This window comes from Phascolarctos cinereus, unplaced genomic scaffold, assembly GCF_003287225.1.
Source record: "Phascolarctos cinereus isolate Bilbo 61053 unplaced genomic scaffold, phaCin_HiC Scaffold_5;HRSCAF=322, whole genome shotgun sequence".
NCBI lineage: Eukaryota > Metazoa > Chordata > Mammalia > Diprotodontia > Phascolarctidae > Phascolarctos > Phascolarctos cinereus.
In genome coordinates, this window is record NW_027555958.1 from 94,054,872 (window position 1) to 94,070,809 (window position 15,938).

The window sequence follows — 15,938 nt, forward strand, 5'->3', positions numbered from 1 at the left end:
TATAGAAAGACTCCTCAGAATAATATTTTTAAATGCATAGATAAAATACATAAGATCACAAAGGATTATACTAAAATACAGTTTTGAAAAATTTAAAAAAATTCACACATCCAAGTCAAGAATTGCTACTCCAGGGAAAAGTGACTTAAGGCTCATCTCCAAAGAACGAATATGTGTTTTCTTTCTTCTATATTTTATTGCTATATTTTTTGCTTTAATTCCACCTTTATTTCTAAATATATGTCCCTGCCTCCCAGCCTGGAGAGATGGATTTTCAAATCACGATTTTCTAATACAGAAAATGGCTGCACAGTCTCGGGGGATGGGAGTAGAGAGGGAAGCCCTTAGATAAGAAAGAAGAAAGAAAAGTCTTGTTATAGGATCATAGATTTAGACCTGGAAAGTACCTTAGACATCAACTGGTGTAATCTCTTTATTTACATAGGAGCAGACTGGGGCCCAGAGATGGTAGATGACTTGTCCAAAGATTTAAGCCCAGATTCTGACTCCAAATCCAGAGCTCTTTCCACTATACCATACTAATGAGAAAGAAACTAACAACTAATGTTAGAACTAACGATGGAGATTAAATTATCTCAAAACATTTTGTGCCTCAATCTTTCTCTCTCAATCTTAAATGAATTGCTATTTTCAATTTTTTTTTTGTTTTTTTTTTCCTTTTGGTCTGTTTCTTCTTTCACAACATGACTACTATGGAAATATGTTTTGCATTATTGCAATATATAACCTATATCAAATTACTTACCATTTTAGTAAGAGGGGAGGAAGGGAGAAAAACTGGGAACTCAATTTTTAAAAAATGAATGTTAAAAACTGTCTTTACCTTTAATTGGAAAAAATAAAATACTTAATTTTGAAATGAATTTTACCCAAATTTTACTCATTTTAAATCAATGTTACCCAACACATAATTCTGTGATATACAGTTATGGCACTGGGAAGTAGAAAGTATAACTAATTATAAATAAACATTAATATTTATTAGAGCAGTAAGTACCATACATGTAAAACAATGACATAATTGGAATATAATGTCACAGACTAGTCCAATACTCAACTTAGCATGTGAATCTTATGCCATCCCCAACATCACTCTGCTTCTCAATCCCACAATTAATTAGACATTTAATATGCATTTTGTTCTTCATAAAAAATACATATTTAAATGATGAGAAACATTGCTTGACCAGGCAGCCCATCCCAATGCTGGGCATCTCTAGTTACTAGGATCACAGAATCCCACATTCTCGGAGGTAGAAGAAACCCTCAAGGCCAGTTAGCCAGACTCATGCCTGAAGGACAATGCCTTGTCCAGCCTATCCTATGAGGGGTCATCCTGCCTTTGCCTGAAGGTCTCTAGGAAAAGGGAGGCCACTACCTCCTGAGAAAGCCAATCCTGCTTTTAGGGGAGCTCTAATTGTTAGAAATTTTTCTCCTACATCAAAGCTAGATCAGACCCTTTAAATTTCCTCCCACCTCTACCCTTTATTTTTTGTTGTTAAGTCGTTTTTCAGTCATGTCCAATTCTCCGTGACCCCATTTGGGGTTTCCTTGGCAGAGATACTGGAGTGGTTTGCCATTTCCACCTCCAGTTTATTTTACAGATGAGGAAACTGAGGCAAACAGGATCACCTAGCTAATTAAGTGTCTGAGGCCGGATTTAGACTCCAGAAGATGAGACTTCCTGATTTTAGATCTTGGCCTGTTACATAAGATTTAAAGATGAGCCCAACTTAACCACTTTCACTGAATATCATAGGAATATGGATCTACAACCAGAGGGGACTCCAGAGGCCAATCCATTCATTCTACAGATAGGGAAACTGAGGCCCAGAGAAGCTAAGTGATTTTCCCCAAGGTTACACAGAACATGGCAGAAGTAGGATTTGAACTTTGGTCCTCTGATTTCAGAACTAGTGCTCTTTCTACTGTATTAGGTACTCCACTCCAATTAATTCCTCATTTATTTCTAATAGGAATAAGTTTATAGTTTGTTTATATATATATATATATATATATATAGTGTATATATACACATACGTGTGTGTGTGTGTGTGTATGTGTATCTATCTATCTATCTATCTACATCTCTTTATCTATACATATAGGCTTTGTGAATATCTTGGTTAAGTTAATGCCCAAGCATTTTATGTCTTGTTTGGGTTGTATTACTAATATGAAAAAATACAGTGATGTGTAAAAATTACCTACATTGATATGCCTTAAAATTGTTCCATCTTCATTTCTGGGAACATTGTTGGTGTTAATATAACATTCTTACTTTTTACTTCTAATACCTTCACTTGAATTTCTTTAAATTCACGTTATTTGTTCAATCTGTTGGAGCTTTTCTGTTTGCTCAATTCTTTGATTGCCTCTTTTCCTCTTTTTGGAAGTATTTTTCCTTTGAGCTTTTTTGATGTGGATGTGTGGGGGTGGAGCAAATTTCTGCTATTTTGCCATCAATGACACATCATAGCTTTTACACTCTGAGAAATAAAGGAAAAAATAAGATTTCTATGTATATGACTGTATATCTTCATGTTACTAACAAAAGCCAAACAAAACATAAAATACTTGAGCATTAACCTAGCAAAACACACATTGTACCATCTTCCTGGAAGCCCCTCATAAGCCTTTTTTTTTTACAGACGCAAAAACATAGTCATGCTTCAAGGGGTTGCCTCGCCTGGAACCCTGACCGGTCTGCTGACTTCAGTTTCCATTACATCATATTGCATCCCTGGACCAGTTGAGCCAGGAGCAGTGCTCCAGCTAAACTGCCCGGGTGTGCATGACCATAAAAGGAAAATGAAAACAAAACCTTGACCTTGGGCTTGGATTTGTCCAAGCATATTTGTCTAGGCCCTAAGGGAAATTTCTAAATGGTTTCTTTAGCAGTCCTAGCCTTCTCTTTCCTCTCTGCAACCACCTTCCCTACCCCCAGAGGGAAAAATAAATCAGGCTAAGTGATGAGTCACAGTGATGGCCAAGGGGCTGAAGCAGCAAACTCTTTAATCTATGCTGGGGAGGGGGTGGAATGGAAGGAGGGAGACAAAGACAGGAAGAGAGAAGAAAATCCCTGAACAGGATGTCAGAGCTGCAAAGGGTTTCCTCAAAGAAGATAAAGTCCAGGCAGCACACAGATGTTGGTTTTCATGAAGTCTGAGAGAAGAGGAGGACATCTTTCTTTTTTCAGATGCTTTGTTCAGGAGTTTTCTCTCTGGAGACCATAGGGCTGGAGTGAGTTCTTACTAGGGACAGGGTGCTCTGCATTTTTGGTCACGGCCTGCTAATACTGCTGAATGACCTTAGAGATCACCTAATTGAGTGGCTCCTAACAACTGAGTGGCTTATATACCAAGGACCCCTTTGGGGAGCCATGGAGTGATTTCGGATGGTCTGCAAATCCACGAATGTAAGGAAATGCCTTATGTACACATATTCCATTACAATATATAGCTAGGTGGCACTGTAGATAGAGCTCTGGCCTTGGAGTCAGCAGGACCTGAGTTGAAATCTAGCCTCAGACACAGGACACTTACTAGCTCTGTGACCCTGGGCAAATCACTTAACCCCGACTGCCTCATCAAAAAGCAAAAATAAACAAATAAATAAATGTGTATGTACATATGTGTATATGTGTATATACATACATACATATATAAAACCTCAAACACATTATATTACTATTTTGCAAAAAATAAAAGAGAAAAGATGCTATCACGACTGACAAAATACCAATTCACTTCAGTGTTACTGAATTTACGGTAGCTCATCATTATATATTTTCTCAATGGTATTAATAGCATGATTACTATCATGTGGGGGTTCTCAAATTCTTTTTTAATCCAGTTTAGGGATTAATTTGAAATTCAATTATAATGCATATCCCCTCAGAGTTACTATTATACGACCCTGCTAACACAAATGTAGCCAGCCATGACCCATGAAGCTAACAAAATGAATAGGACTGAGATTTGCTCTTTCACTAAAATATGCCTTTCTCTCCCAAGTCTTACATGGCCCATTCTGGGCCCTGCCCCAACTATGCTCCCTCTGCCCCGGGCCTACCACGTGGCTAGTCAGGGTTCTATGCATTTTATGTTAGAATAATTTTCAAACCATAGTTCACGAGTCCCCACAATGCATTCTACTTTTTAGTAGCCAGATGGCACCCTCATTTTATAAGATATTTTTATTAGTGATGACATTCCCTACTACCCCCTAAATCTTGATTTCATTCTCATTTCAATACACACATACTCTATGGAAGAGTGGACCTTCACAGTGGCCAGGGCATCTTCATGAAGGGATGTATAAGTGGGGAACCTGTGGAACCAGGGCATAAATATGGAGACACAACTTACCTCCCACACCACAAAGCTTCTGATCGCTTCTACTGATATTCCCTGCTCAGAAGGAAGGAAACTCATTCCCTCACATTCCCTCGGCCATTTCCTGGCCTGGGCTTTGGTACCTCCCCTCTATCCCCCCCACCCCCATCCCTAGCCAGCTTTCTAGCTACATATTGCTAAAAGTTAAATCCAGCCCCAGACACTCACCTAGTTGTATGACCACCCCGAGGCCAGAAACCTAGGGAAGCTAGTAATGTACCTGAATTCATTCTTTTCCTTTCTTACTTGATTCATCCTACTGAGACCTGACTCCCTTCTGATGCTACAGCCTTTCTGGTCAGCTTTTCTCGCAATGGTTACGCTCTAATGCAGGTGTTTCCACTTCCTCTTACTCTCTTCTTAACTCTTTGCAGTCTGGCCTCCAACCTATCATTCAACTGAAACCTTTCTGGATCCCCCTTAATATTACTGCTTTCCCCTCTGCTGATCATCTCCAGTTTATCTGTATATATCTAGTTGGTATATAATTGTTTGCATGTTGCCTCTTTCATTAGACTGTGAGCTCCTCGAGAGCAGGTACTGTTTTTGCCTTTTTTCTCTATCTCCAGAGCTTAGCACTGTGCCTGGGACAAATGACTTTACTATACTGCTTCCTGCTACACTCTGCTCTAGGTGGTTATCAACTCTGGTTATTATCAAAGGCTCCTAATGCCTTGAAATAACATCCACTGGGAAGGCTGCTGTGGTTAATGAACCTCTACCCTCCAGGAAAGAGGCTACTGTTCTTTCCTTTTTTCTGTCAGCCTATTTCTTTAGCCTCCTTTTTGGCTTAGCTATGAGGCCCTGTTTTTAGCAATTCTGCCCAGGCAGAAGGAATGAGTTTATCAGCCAGCAGAGGATTTTCTGGTTCATTGGAAAGAAGGCTAAATTTGGAGTCAAGAGTACCTGGGCTCAAATCTCTGCTGTTACTGACTCTTCTTCCGGGCCTTAGCTATGATACTATGAAGTTTGCTTCAGCTCTCTGTCAAAGCTTATTAGCCTTCTCAGCTAAGAATCAGGAAGCTGGCTTCAATCTTGGCTACCTAGACACGTGCTGGGAACATTTCTGGAGCTTTCTCAGCGAGGGTTCTCTCAGCCAAGGCTATGGAACTTTGTTCCCCCCAGATGGCTACACCAGAAGTCATGGCACCTTGGACTGAGGTCAAGTACACCCCTTTAACCTCTTTATAAAATTCTTCATTAACGACTTCTCTTCCTTCTCAGCTCTGTTCAATTCTCCTTGGTTATTTAACTTGTTCAGTCCTGACTCTTCATGATCTCACATGGGTTTTCTTGACAAATATACTGGAGCGGTTTGCTATTTCCTTATCCAGTGGATTAAGGCAAATAGAGATTAAGCAACTTGACCAGGGTCACACAACTAGGTGAGTGTCTGGGTCTGGATTTAACTTATAACCCAGCTGAATTAAATTAGCCTCCCTTGGGTCTCCTGGGTTGACTGTTAACTAATGAACTCATTTTAGGATTAAAGAAAAACTCCCCAGGGATCCATTTCCTCAAATGTAAAAGGATAGGAGAGGTATAGTAGGAAATACAGGTGATTTAAATTTTTTTTTTAATTTTTAAAAGACTGTAAAAACTTGTTAAGACTTAAAAAACTGGGGGCAGCTAGGTGGAGCAGTGGATGGAGCACTGGCCCTGGAGTCAGAGGACCTGAGTTCAAATCCAGCCTCAGATACATAATACTTCCTAGCTGTGTGACTCTGGGCAAGTCACTTAACCCCAATTGCCTCACTAAAAAAAAAAAAAGACAAAAAACTGTCCTAACCTAACCCTACAGTCTTTGGTTAGAGATTTCTAGAGGGCTATATTTTATACAAACTTCAACTACTACACAGCTGAGACCTTGACCTTTCTTTACTATTCATGTTGAGGGCACCCCCAACCTCCCAGTCCCTCAGAGTAACTGGGCCTTTCAAATCCCAATCTGTGGTCAAGGCTTGCCGATTTCACCTTTGCAATATCTCTTGAATGAGCTCACCTCCTTCCTCCGACATTGCTACCCCTCTAGTGCAGGCTCTCATCACCTCACACCTGGATTAATGCCATGGTCTACTGATGGGTCGGCCTGCCTCAAGTCTTTCCCCTCTCCAATCATCCTCCGGAGGGTCACTAAGGTGATTTTTTTCTAAAGCAAGGGTAGACTCCAGGGGCTCCTTATCACTTCCAGGATCACAAAGCCCTTCATTACCTAGAGGCCCCTTCCCTACCACCATCTTTCCAATTTTCCTACTCCTAACTCTCCTGCACCTAATCTTCCTCTTCAGGACTTTTTGATCCAGCAAAATATGCCTCCTTGTTGTTCCACAAACAAGACACTCCCATCTCTTGGCTCCGACCATTTTCTCTGGCTTTTCTCCATGCCTGAAATCCTTTGTCCTCATCTCAGTCATGTGTCTTCCCTGGTTTCCTTCAAGTCCCAGCTATGACCCCACCTTCTACAGCAATCCTTTCCCAATCCCTCTTACTTCTAGTGCCTGCTCTCTGCTGATTGACTCTGCATCCTGTATATTGCTAGTCTGTACGTATTTGTTTACTTATTTCCCTATAAGAGTGAGCTACTTAAGTTCACAGTGCCTGGGACACAATGTCGGAACTTTTAAAATTGGACTGTACATGTGTATAATAAGGTTAGTTTTTTGCTTTCTCAACTAGGGGTAGGGAGAAGGGGATATAGGGAGAGAAAGCAGATTTTAATTTGAAAGAAAAGTAAAAAAATTCACACCCCACCCTGTTTTTCAGAAACAATATACAAACAATTCAAGTGGAAAAAAATAAAAATGCTTAAGCATTGTTTTGAAAAAGTGCTTTGACAATTTACTGTACAGTTTTTAACAATTTATTTTATAAGTTCCTTCTACATGCATTTGATGTAAAATATTTATACACATTCTTTACAATTTGTACATATATTAAATGGCTGTATCATAAACATGGCTCTATGGAATTTTATAAAAGGAAAACTTGGGGAGAAATTATTTATAAAAATATTAACAAAAACCCCTGACATTGAAGTGTAAGATGTTCTCACATACTCACCCTCATTTTATCGATTTTTGGTTTCATCTTATGCTGGCCTCTATTTTTTCCTTTTCTCTAACTATTAATACAGAAAAATGAAAGTAACGCATGACAGTGGAGTAAGAGAGCCCCCAGAGCTAAGATAACATCCCCTGCCCCTCTGTAGTAATAGGTCCTGATGCATCATCCTCAGGGTTAAGTCATTTGTCAAGGCTATATTCGGCAATAATTGGAAGTACAGGCAGCTGGAGCAATTTTCTTGGAAGTAAGGCTGTGCATAGGATACAACCAGTGGGAAAATGGTGTCCTCTCACCTCCTCTTGAACACAAAAGCACTGGGAATTACTGTCCTTTACTTGGGCTTCACACTGTATCTATCACTTGAAAGGTAGTCTCCATGCTTTTCCACGGCTGTGGCAGGAGAATGGGGGTGGGAGGTAGGTGAGATAGTGGAGGGTTCTTTTCCTCTTTGGCTGTTACGCGATTGAACTACGCTTTTTCATCTCTCCCCCACCCTCCCGGATGAAAAGACTATCCCATGGGGGCACTCTGCTATGACATAAAGATTCGGTACCTGATCGGGGTTACGCCATCACCAGCATTTTGTAATCACCGGGTGAGGGTTGAACAACAAAAGGAATAAAAGAGTGGAAACATCGGAGAGGAGTGTTCAATTTACTCCTTTTCCCCCAAAGTGCCCTCTATACCTAGTATATCTACTATCATCAGGCTGCCTCATCAGTGGAGGGGAAGAAACCAGTAGTAAAGATGTTCAATGATGTTGCTGACCAATTATTTCTACTGATGATTACCCCCCTCTGACTCCAATTTGAAAGGAGCAATGAGGAATAACTAACAGCAGCACAAATCCTCATGGGCCACCAGGGCAGTATAGCAGAAATTACTTTTAAGACAGTGGCTAGGTGAGGAAACAGAAGCAGAGAAAGGAACCTAAGTGTGCATTTTGTAGCTTGTTTTGTGAGGTTTGAATCCTTTTAAAGAGGTAAGTGGTGAAATACCTTTAGAACATGACAGAGACCTAAAAATCCCAGAGGCTCCCTTTTCATCTCCCTCCAGGCCCCCCCAAAACATAAGCAGTCATGTTTCAAATGTGTAAATGAGATGTATATGGATTTTGCTAAATAGCAGGCAGGAATCCCCCAAAGACTGTAGAGTTATAAAAATATACAAACATATATATATTTTTATTCTGGCATATTTCATGTTTTTAAAGAAATTAGTAATTATCTGACATTGGATAAGAACTAGAAGATTTTATGTGACTTAGAGATTAGGAATCTATATAAAAATCAATGGGAAAAACTCTTTTAATTTTTCATTAACAAATCCCAGCAATCTGAAGTCCTTTCCAAAAATAGAGACAAATTTGTTTTTTTAAATAATGGATACAAAAATGAACTTAAAAAAAGGGACACCCTTGAATAAATGATGCATTCAGGCTGGTTAATAAAGTAAACATCTTAATTTTGTGGGTCTTTTTTTTCCCTTCAATTCAGTTATTTTTCCAAAATTTTTTTGGGATGGTGAAAGAAGAAAAAGAAGAGAAGACAAACTTGAAATTGCATTTCCCCAAGTCAGAAAGAAGCACTTCGGAGTTTTCTTCATGTCCCTTGCCTACATAACCGGAAAGCGGCTGAGGGCCTGCCTCAGCTTTTCTGCAATCTGGAAGAAAAAACACATGTTAAAACAAATTATGTGCAGAAGTCGCACCGCTGCCTGCCTCCCATCCCCGCCCCCTCTTTACCTTCTTTTTATTCTTTGTAACTAATTATAAGTCAAACCATTTTAAGAATATTTGTGAACCCTGTTGAAAATAGACATTTACATTTTTCAAAGGGCACAAGTTAAATCTAAAATGTTGTCTGTCAACTACTATAACTCAGCGCCATAAAAATATTTCAAGACATCTTAAAATGATCCTGTGAAATAAAGTTCGGCAGCCACAATGGTTACAATTTAGAAGTGAGGACTAGATGTGCCATCACCACGTGCAGTGGCTTAGGGAGAAAACCCCTGGAACTAGTGAACCAAATATTCCAAGAAGTAACAAATACCAGAGACTTTCTCCCAGATCACAGGTGCCATATGCCACTCTAATGTCCACACACACGTATAGTAATGAAATGTGATTAGTGCCAAATATATGAATTTCACTGCAAAGAGGGACCGCTGCTTAAATTCCAAGAGTTCAACTGTCTCTCCTAGCTTCTGTTACCAACCAACTTTTAAAAAAATGAATAAAAGAAACTTTTTAAAAAAGGCTAAGACTTAATTGATGCTTTTTTTAATGTCATAATAATTTATGTAAATACCCCACCTCTCCTCAAGATTGAGCCTTCCTTTTAAATTGGGGTTCTTAACCTGGGATCCATAAGACCTAGAAGGCCTCAGTTTCATTATCTGTAAATAGGGAATATAATAGTATCTACTCCCCAAGGTTTTGTGAGGCTCAAATGAGATATGTGAATAACATATGTAATTATAATATCATATTCACACACATGTACTATATTTATATATGAGCAAATATAAATTATGTAAATACACAATAAATGTAAATACATTTACACATACATAAAATTTTAAAATCTGATAAATATATTTCAACATAATTGGTTTCCTTTGTAATCCTGTGTATTTCACATAGGTTTCACCTGACTGCCAAAGGTATCCATGATACAAACAAGGTTAAGAACCTCTGTTTTAACAAAGTAAAAGAACAAAGCAAAAACACCCTATATATAATCACTGCATCTGATACAAAGACATTCTACCTTCTACCCTAGTAGTCCCCAGCCTCTTTACTAAGAGAAGGGTGGCATGTCCCCTTATCTGTTTGCTGGGATGATCACCTTCACAAAGATACACAGATGAGGCACATCAGACAGAGCTGCCTTTTATATGTAAGTCTACTAATATATTTGAGGCACATGAGTTCAGTACAATGTCCGCTTCAGAGGTTGTGGGTGGATGGAGACAGTGAATTTTTGGTGCGGTTAAAACCTTGGTGGAAATAAGACACTTAACTCTGGTGGGTCACTTATCAGTCCCCTTTGCTCTCATAAGGGTGGAACGCTCCTAGGATAACAGATATGGCTCCACTGTTTCCGTGGAATTAAAAATGGGCAGGCAAAGCAGCTGCTCAAGTCTATGTGACACAGAGCTGATTGGATGACTAAGTATATGCCTGGGGAAATCTAGAACAAAAGCTTAGCTCTTCATTAGCTTTTCAGGTTTGTTTCATTTATGTATTTGCTTTACATACAGCTTGGTGATCTGTAACGTTAGCTTACTTACATATTACGTCGCATTGTGTGTGTGTGTGAGTGTGTGAGTGGGGGGGGAGGGGAGAGAGGGAGAGAGAGAGAGAGAGAGAGAGAGAGAGAGAGAGAGAGAGAGAGAGAGAGAGAGAGAGAGAGAGAGAGAGAGAGAGAGAGAGAGAGAGAGAGAGAGAGAGGCTTTGCTTTTCTTTTTAAATCTCCTTCTGGTACACAAAATGCTTGCTGACTGTGAAACTCCTCTTTCACAAAAAGAAATAGGCCCTGGGTTTAATCTCTATTCCAGTCTCCTTTCCCTGCTGAGGAGTCACTGTAAAGCCTACTATAGTGATGGGATGATCTCATCTCATTTAGCAGCGTTCCTGGTACCCAGAGAAATGGATGATTCATATGTGGTCCACTGGCCATTAAGTAAGGCGGAAGGTGGGAACAAAATAGGGAATTCTTAGGGTTTTAAGAATCCAAGATTCTTTCTCCTTCAGAACAACAAAATGGTTTTCTGTTATCGAGGGAGAAAAATCAACGGCAAAAAAGAGAGATCTTTCAAAAGGAGCTGATATATTCACCTCTTCTCCCAATCACTTATAATACGAGAAGTTCAAATCGAAATAACTTTGAGGTTTCGGGTTTCACCTCACGCTTAGCAAAACTGGTAAAGATGTCAAAAAACAGAGGAAAGATAGATATGCTAATGCACTGTTGGGAGAGCTGAGAATTGGTCTAAGAATTCTGAAATGCAATTTGGAATGATACTAGGAAAGTGACTGAGATATATATATATTCCAGACATGCCACTGCTACTCATATACCCCAAGGAGCTCAAAGATGGGAACAAAACTCCAATATACATCAAAATACTCATATCAGCATGTTTCACTTTTGGTGGTGCAAAGATTTTGAAACAAAGTAGATGCCTGTTGACTATGGAGAGGTGGCTAAACAAATTATGAGATACAACTACCATGGAATGTTACTGTGCCATAAAAATTAAATATGAAGAATTTAATCAAACCCGGGAAGCTATAAAAAGGATAACAGAGTGAAGTAAGCAGAACCAGGACAATGATTTAAAAGAACAAAAATCTGAAACGGGACACTGCGTGATTTTAATGACCAAGGTTGGCTGCAAGATGACAGAAACGACCTCCCTCCCTCCCTTCTTTGCAGAGGTGGGGGCCTATGGGTGCAGAACTCTGCATATACTTTCAGGTTCAGTGGATGTGTTGGTCAGTTTAGCTCAGGGGTGGGGAACCTGCGGGCCGAGACCATGTGTGGCCCTTTGACTGAATCCAACAGAAGGGCTGCACTTGAGGACCTACAGGGTCATACGTGGCCTTGAGGCCAAAGGTTCCCCACCCCTGGTTTACTTGAATTACTTTTTCTCTTTTTTCATTCTTTGTTATAAGAGATGGTTCACTGAGCAGTAGATTTGAATATGATTTTTATAAATCACCTCTCATAACCTAATTCAAAAAGACTCAACACTTTACCTCCAAAATTGCAAGTAATAAATATGGTTGAATGGAATGAATGAATTTCAATACAGTGACATCACATCTTAATTTGAGCCCACTAGTGCAAATGTTTGAAAAAGGAATGACAACTTACCGTTTCATAAAACTGTACCTGCTGCTCCAGATACAGGCGGATGACACTGTTATAGTCATATATCCGGTTACTGTGAAAGTGATTCATCTCCGCTGCAACCAAAACCCCAAGACATAAATCAGCTTAAGACTTCCCAAAGTAAATGACTCTCCTCCTAGGCAATGATTACTCATCCAAAGGAATTTAACCTTGCTGTCTTCAGAGAACACTCAAGTCCTCATCAGTGTATTTTAGAAGAGAAGAAAATGTAACTAAATTAAGTCAACGGCAGACAAACATTTCTTGGTGAATGTAATTAATGTAAATTAGTGGAGTATCAGAAAGAAGGCCTAGGTGAGGCAGCTGTAAGGTGTAGTAGATAGAGGAAGACCTGCAGTCAGGAAGATATGAGGCCAAAAGAGGTCAGATGACTTGCCCACAGCCACACAGGTAGCATGTTTCTACAGCAGGATTCAAACTCAGTTGTTCCTGACACTAGGACTGACTCTCTATCCACTATACAGCTTAGCTGCCTCTAATTTTAGGTATTACTATATTAAAAATGGGATAGAATCACATGAAGCTTGTAGAGGGGATCCCTGCACAGGGCAGAAGGTCTGACTAACTGCTAAAGATCTCTTGTAAAAGTTGGCAATAATAATAATAAAATAAAATTTTAAAAAAGAAGTTGGCAATAATAACTACTAACATTTATACAGCACTTTTAGGTTTGCTTTACAAATGTTACCTCTTTGATCCTCCCAACAACCCTGGGAGGTTTTATCATTCAATCATTTCAGTTGTGTCTGACAACTTGTGACCCCATTTAGGGTTTGTCTTGGCAAAAATACTGGAATGGTTTGCCATTTCCTTCTCCAGCTCATCTGACAGATGAGGAAACGGAGGCAAACAGGGTAAGTGACTTGCCCAAGGTCATACAGCTAGTAAGTATCTGAGGCCAGATATGAACTCAGGTCTTCCTGACTCCAGGTCTGGTGCTCTATTCACTGCACCACCTAACTTCATCATTATTTAATAACTTTTTGGGATTTATAATCCTAAAAAAAGAATCAAATTTAAAATGTAGTACCGACTCTTTCTATAGGAAATACCAAACCAAACTGGTCTTTATCTACTGGGAAAACCAGCCCTGGTTTGTTTAGCCCTGACAGCTTAGTTAAACTTGGAGCAGCTCAAAATCTATTGTACAGGACAAAAAGGCTGGAATTTGAAGAAATGAGATAGGAAGTGGGTTCCAGACCATGGCGGCCACAGAACCCCTAAAATTTAACTTTGGGATGTGAAAAGCTAAAGCTAAAGGTGTTGGCAATGGGAGCTAAAGAGGTGACTTCTATTAGCCATAAGAACCAAATACTAAAAAGTTTATGTTCTAGTAATTTGCCCATTGTGGCTGAATAAGCCAATTGTGGGGAAAGCATGATTAAATGTGACAATCTGATTATGCTGGTGATCATAGGCAACACAGAAGCTTCTTAGGTATTTTTTTTAGCGAGGCAATTGGGTTTTAAGCGACTTGCCCAGGGTTGCACAGCTAGTAAGTGTCAAGTGTCTGGTCTGAGACTGGATTTGAACTCAGGTCCTCCTGACTCCAGGGCCAGTGCTCTATCCACTGTGCCACCTAGCTTCCCCCTCTCGGGTATTTTAAAGATCAACCCACATTTTAGATTCAGTGGTAAATTTTCTTTAGAGTCTTTCGGCTAACTGTTGTTTATATTTCAATTTCACTGCTCTCTGACAAGAACTTTCCACGTTAAAACCAATTCCCCTGCGTGCTAGCTACTGATAATATAATAAACCACATTTGGGCGAAGTTTTCATATTTACCTTGTAGTGCATAAGACATTATGCCTACACGCTTCACCATGTTTTGTTTGTCCTGGGGGGTGATTTTACTGGTCGCGACCAATTTATCACTTTCTTTCACCTTTTCTATTGCTCCCTGTGGAATACAAAACCAGGCATTATTAGCTAAGCCAATAAAAAACAAACGGCTTCCACACATCATAGTTTCAATGAGAAAGATGCTCACATGTTCTAAAATACAGCAAAGAGAATTGGGATTTCTACACTGTTCTTCAGAGAATGCAACCAAACAGTCAAATAACCACCCACACTTGTCAGCTGCTGCAAAAGACCTAGATCAATGAAGCATGTTACTCGCCTCACAATCTAGCAGCAAGAGTAGTGATAAGCGTATGCAGATCGTTGCAACACAAAGGGGAATATACATGCACGGGCAGCTAAAAAAATATCAATGAAAGTTCAAAAGGAGCAGGAGGGGAAATCAAGTAAGGCTTTGTGGAAGAGGTCAATGTCAATGTCAACAGACAGAAGAAAGAGTGGTGGGCATTCCATGGGCAGAGAAGATTATCAGCAAACAGAGAGGCAGGAAATCATGGTATGTCAATATGAAACAAGTAGCCCAATTCAGCTAAAGCGTAAAGTAGAGGAAAATAGTTGGAAACAGGAGTAGAGATGGACGTTTGGAGTCAGATTGTGGAAGACCTTGGGTGTCAGGGCTCTAAGGGGACTGGATGCTGCTTCTCAAGTAATGGCGGAGTCAACCAATGGCTTCTAAGAAGTGAAGCGCCATGATCAGAACTCTGTGTTAGGAAGAGTAATCTGGTAGCAGTGTAAGGCATGGAACAGAGGGTGAAAAGAATGGAGGTGGGGGAACCCCACTAGGAGTCTATGCAATAGTCAACTTGAGAGGATAGGAGGGTCTGAACCACAGAGCAGCATTAGGAATGGAAACGAGGCCAGATCTAAGAGACAATGTGGCAATTCCAGGTGACTGATAAAGACACATCTATGCTACCCACCTTCTCACAGAGGGGTAATGTATTCAATAAGAATAGCCAATGTGGGGATTTGTTTTGCTTGACTATTCATATTTTTTAATTAAATTTTATTTTTTTCAACTATCAAGCATTCACTTCCTTCCAATGCCAAATCCTTGAAACAAATAAGAGTCAAGTAAAACAAATTCCCATATTGGCCATGTCCAAAACACATTCTGTATAACAGGCTGACACCTTTGATGATGCGTATTTATTATAAAAGTTTTGCTTTTCTATTTTTTTTTCCAATGGAGAGGAGAGAAAAGTGTTTGTTAAATGAAAAAAATTAAGAGATGATGTGGTAATTTACTGGATGTGTATGTACTTTTAGGGGTAGGTGTGCAGGTAGAGAAGGAAAGGAATCACGTGGGAAGAGCCAAAGATGACATTAAAGTTTTGAGCTTAGGTGTCTGGGAATGACGACATAAACAAAACCAGACAAACCAAGAGGGAGATCTGGTGAATTTGATATTCTGCAACTTTGATGGTCATGTCAGTCCAGAGACAAAGAAAACTTCTTAGTCTGATAACAGGATTTCTTACTAAAAGTCAAGTCATTCCAAGTTTTACAGTACACCCTTCAAAACTGTGCAAAAACACACATTCATATGGGCTTCCCTTCCTTCACGCTATTTCAATTTAGAACCATGCCAAAATTGTCAAGCTGGGTTACAGGAGAACAATTAAGTCCTTTGACTGCTCCACTGTTGAGACTCTGCTGATAAACACCA

General features: G+C 39.6%; 1 protein-coding gene across 1 annotated transcript in view; it reads right to left on the reverse strand.

Moving 5' to 3' along the window:
* Window positions 1-7,262: 7,262 nt before the first annotated feature.
* SNX9 (sorting nexin 9) overlaps window positions 7,263-15,938 on the reverse strand; it is a 131,887-nt gene continuing 123,211 nt past the window's right edge. Inside the window, 3 exon segments of the mRNA XM_020986683.2 lie at window positions 7,263-9,143; window positions 12,368-12,459; window positions 14,192-14,306. Of these exon segments, the coding sequence (XP_020842342.1) occupies window positions 9,096-9,143; window positions 12,368-12,459; window positions 14,192-14,306 (255 nt within the window). The 3' untranslated portion in view covers window positions 7,263-9,095.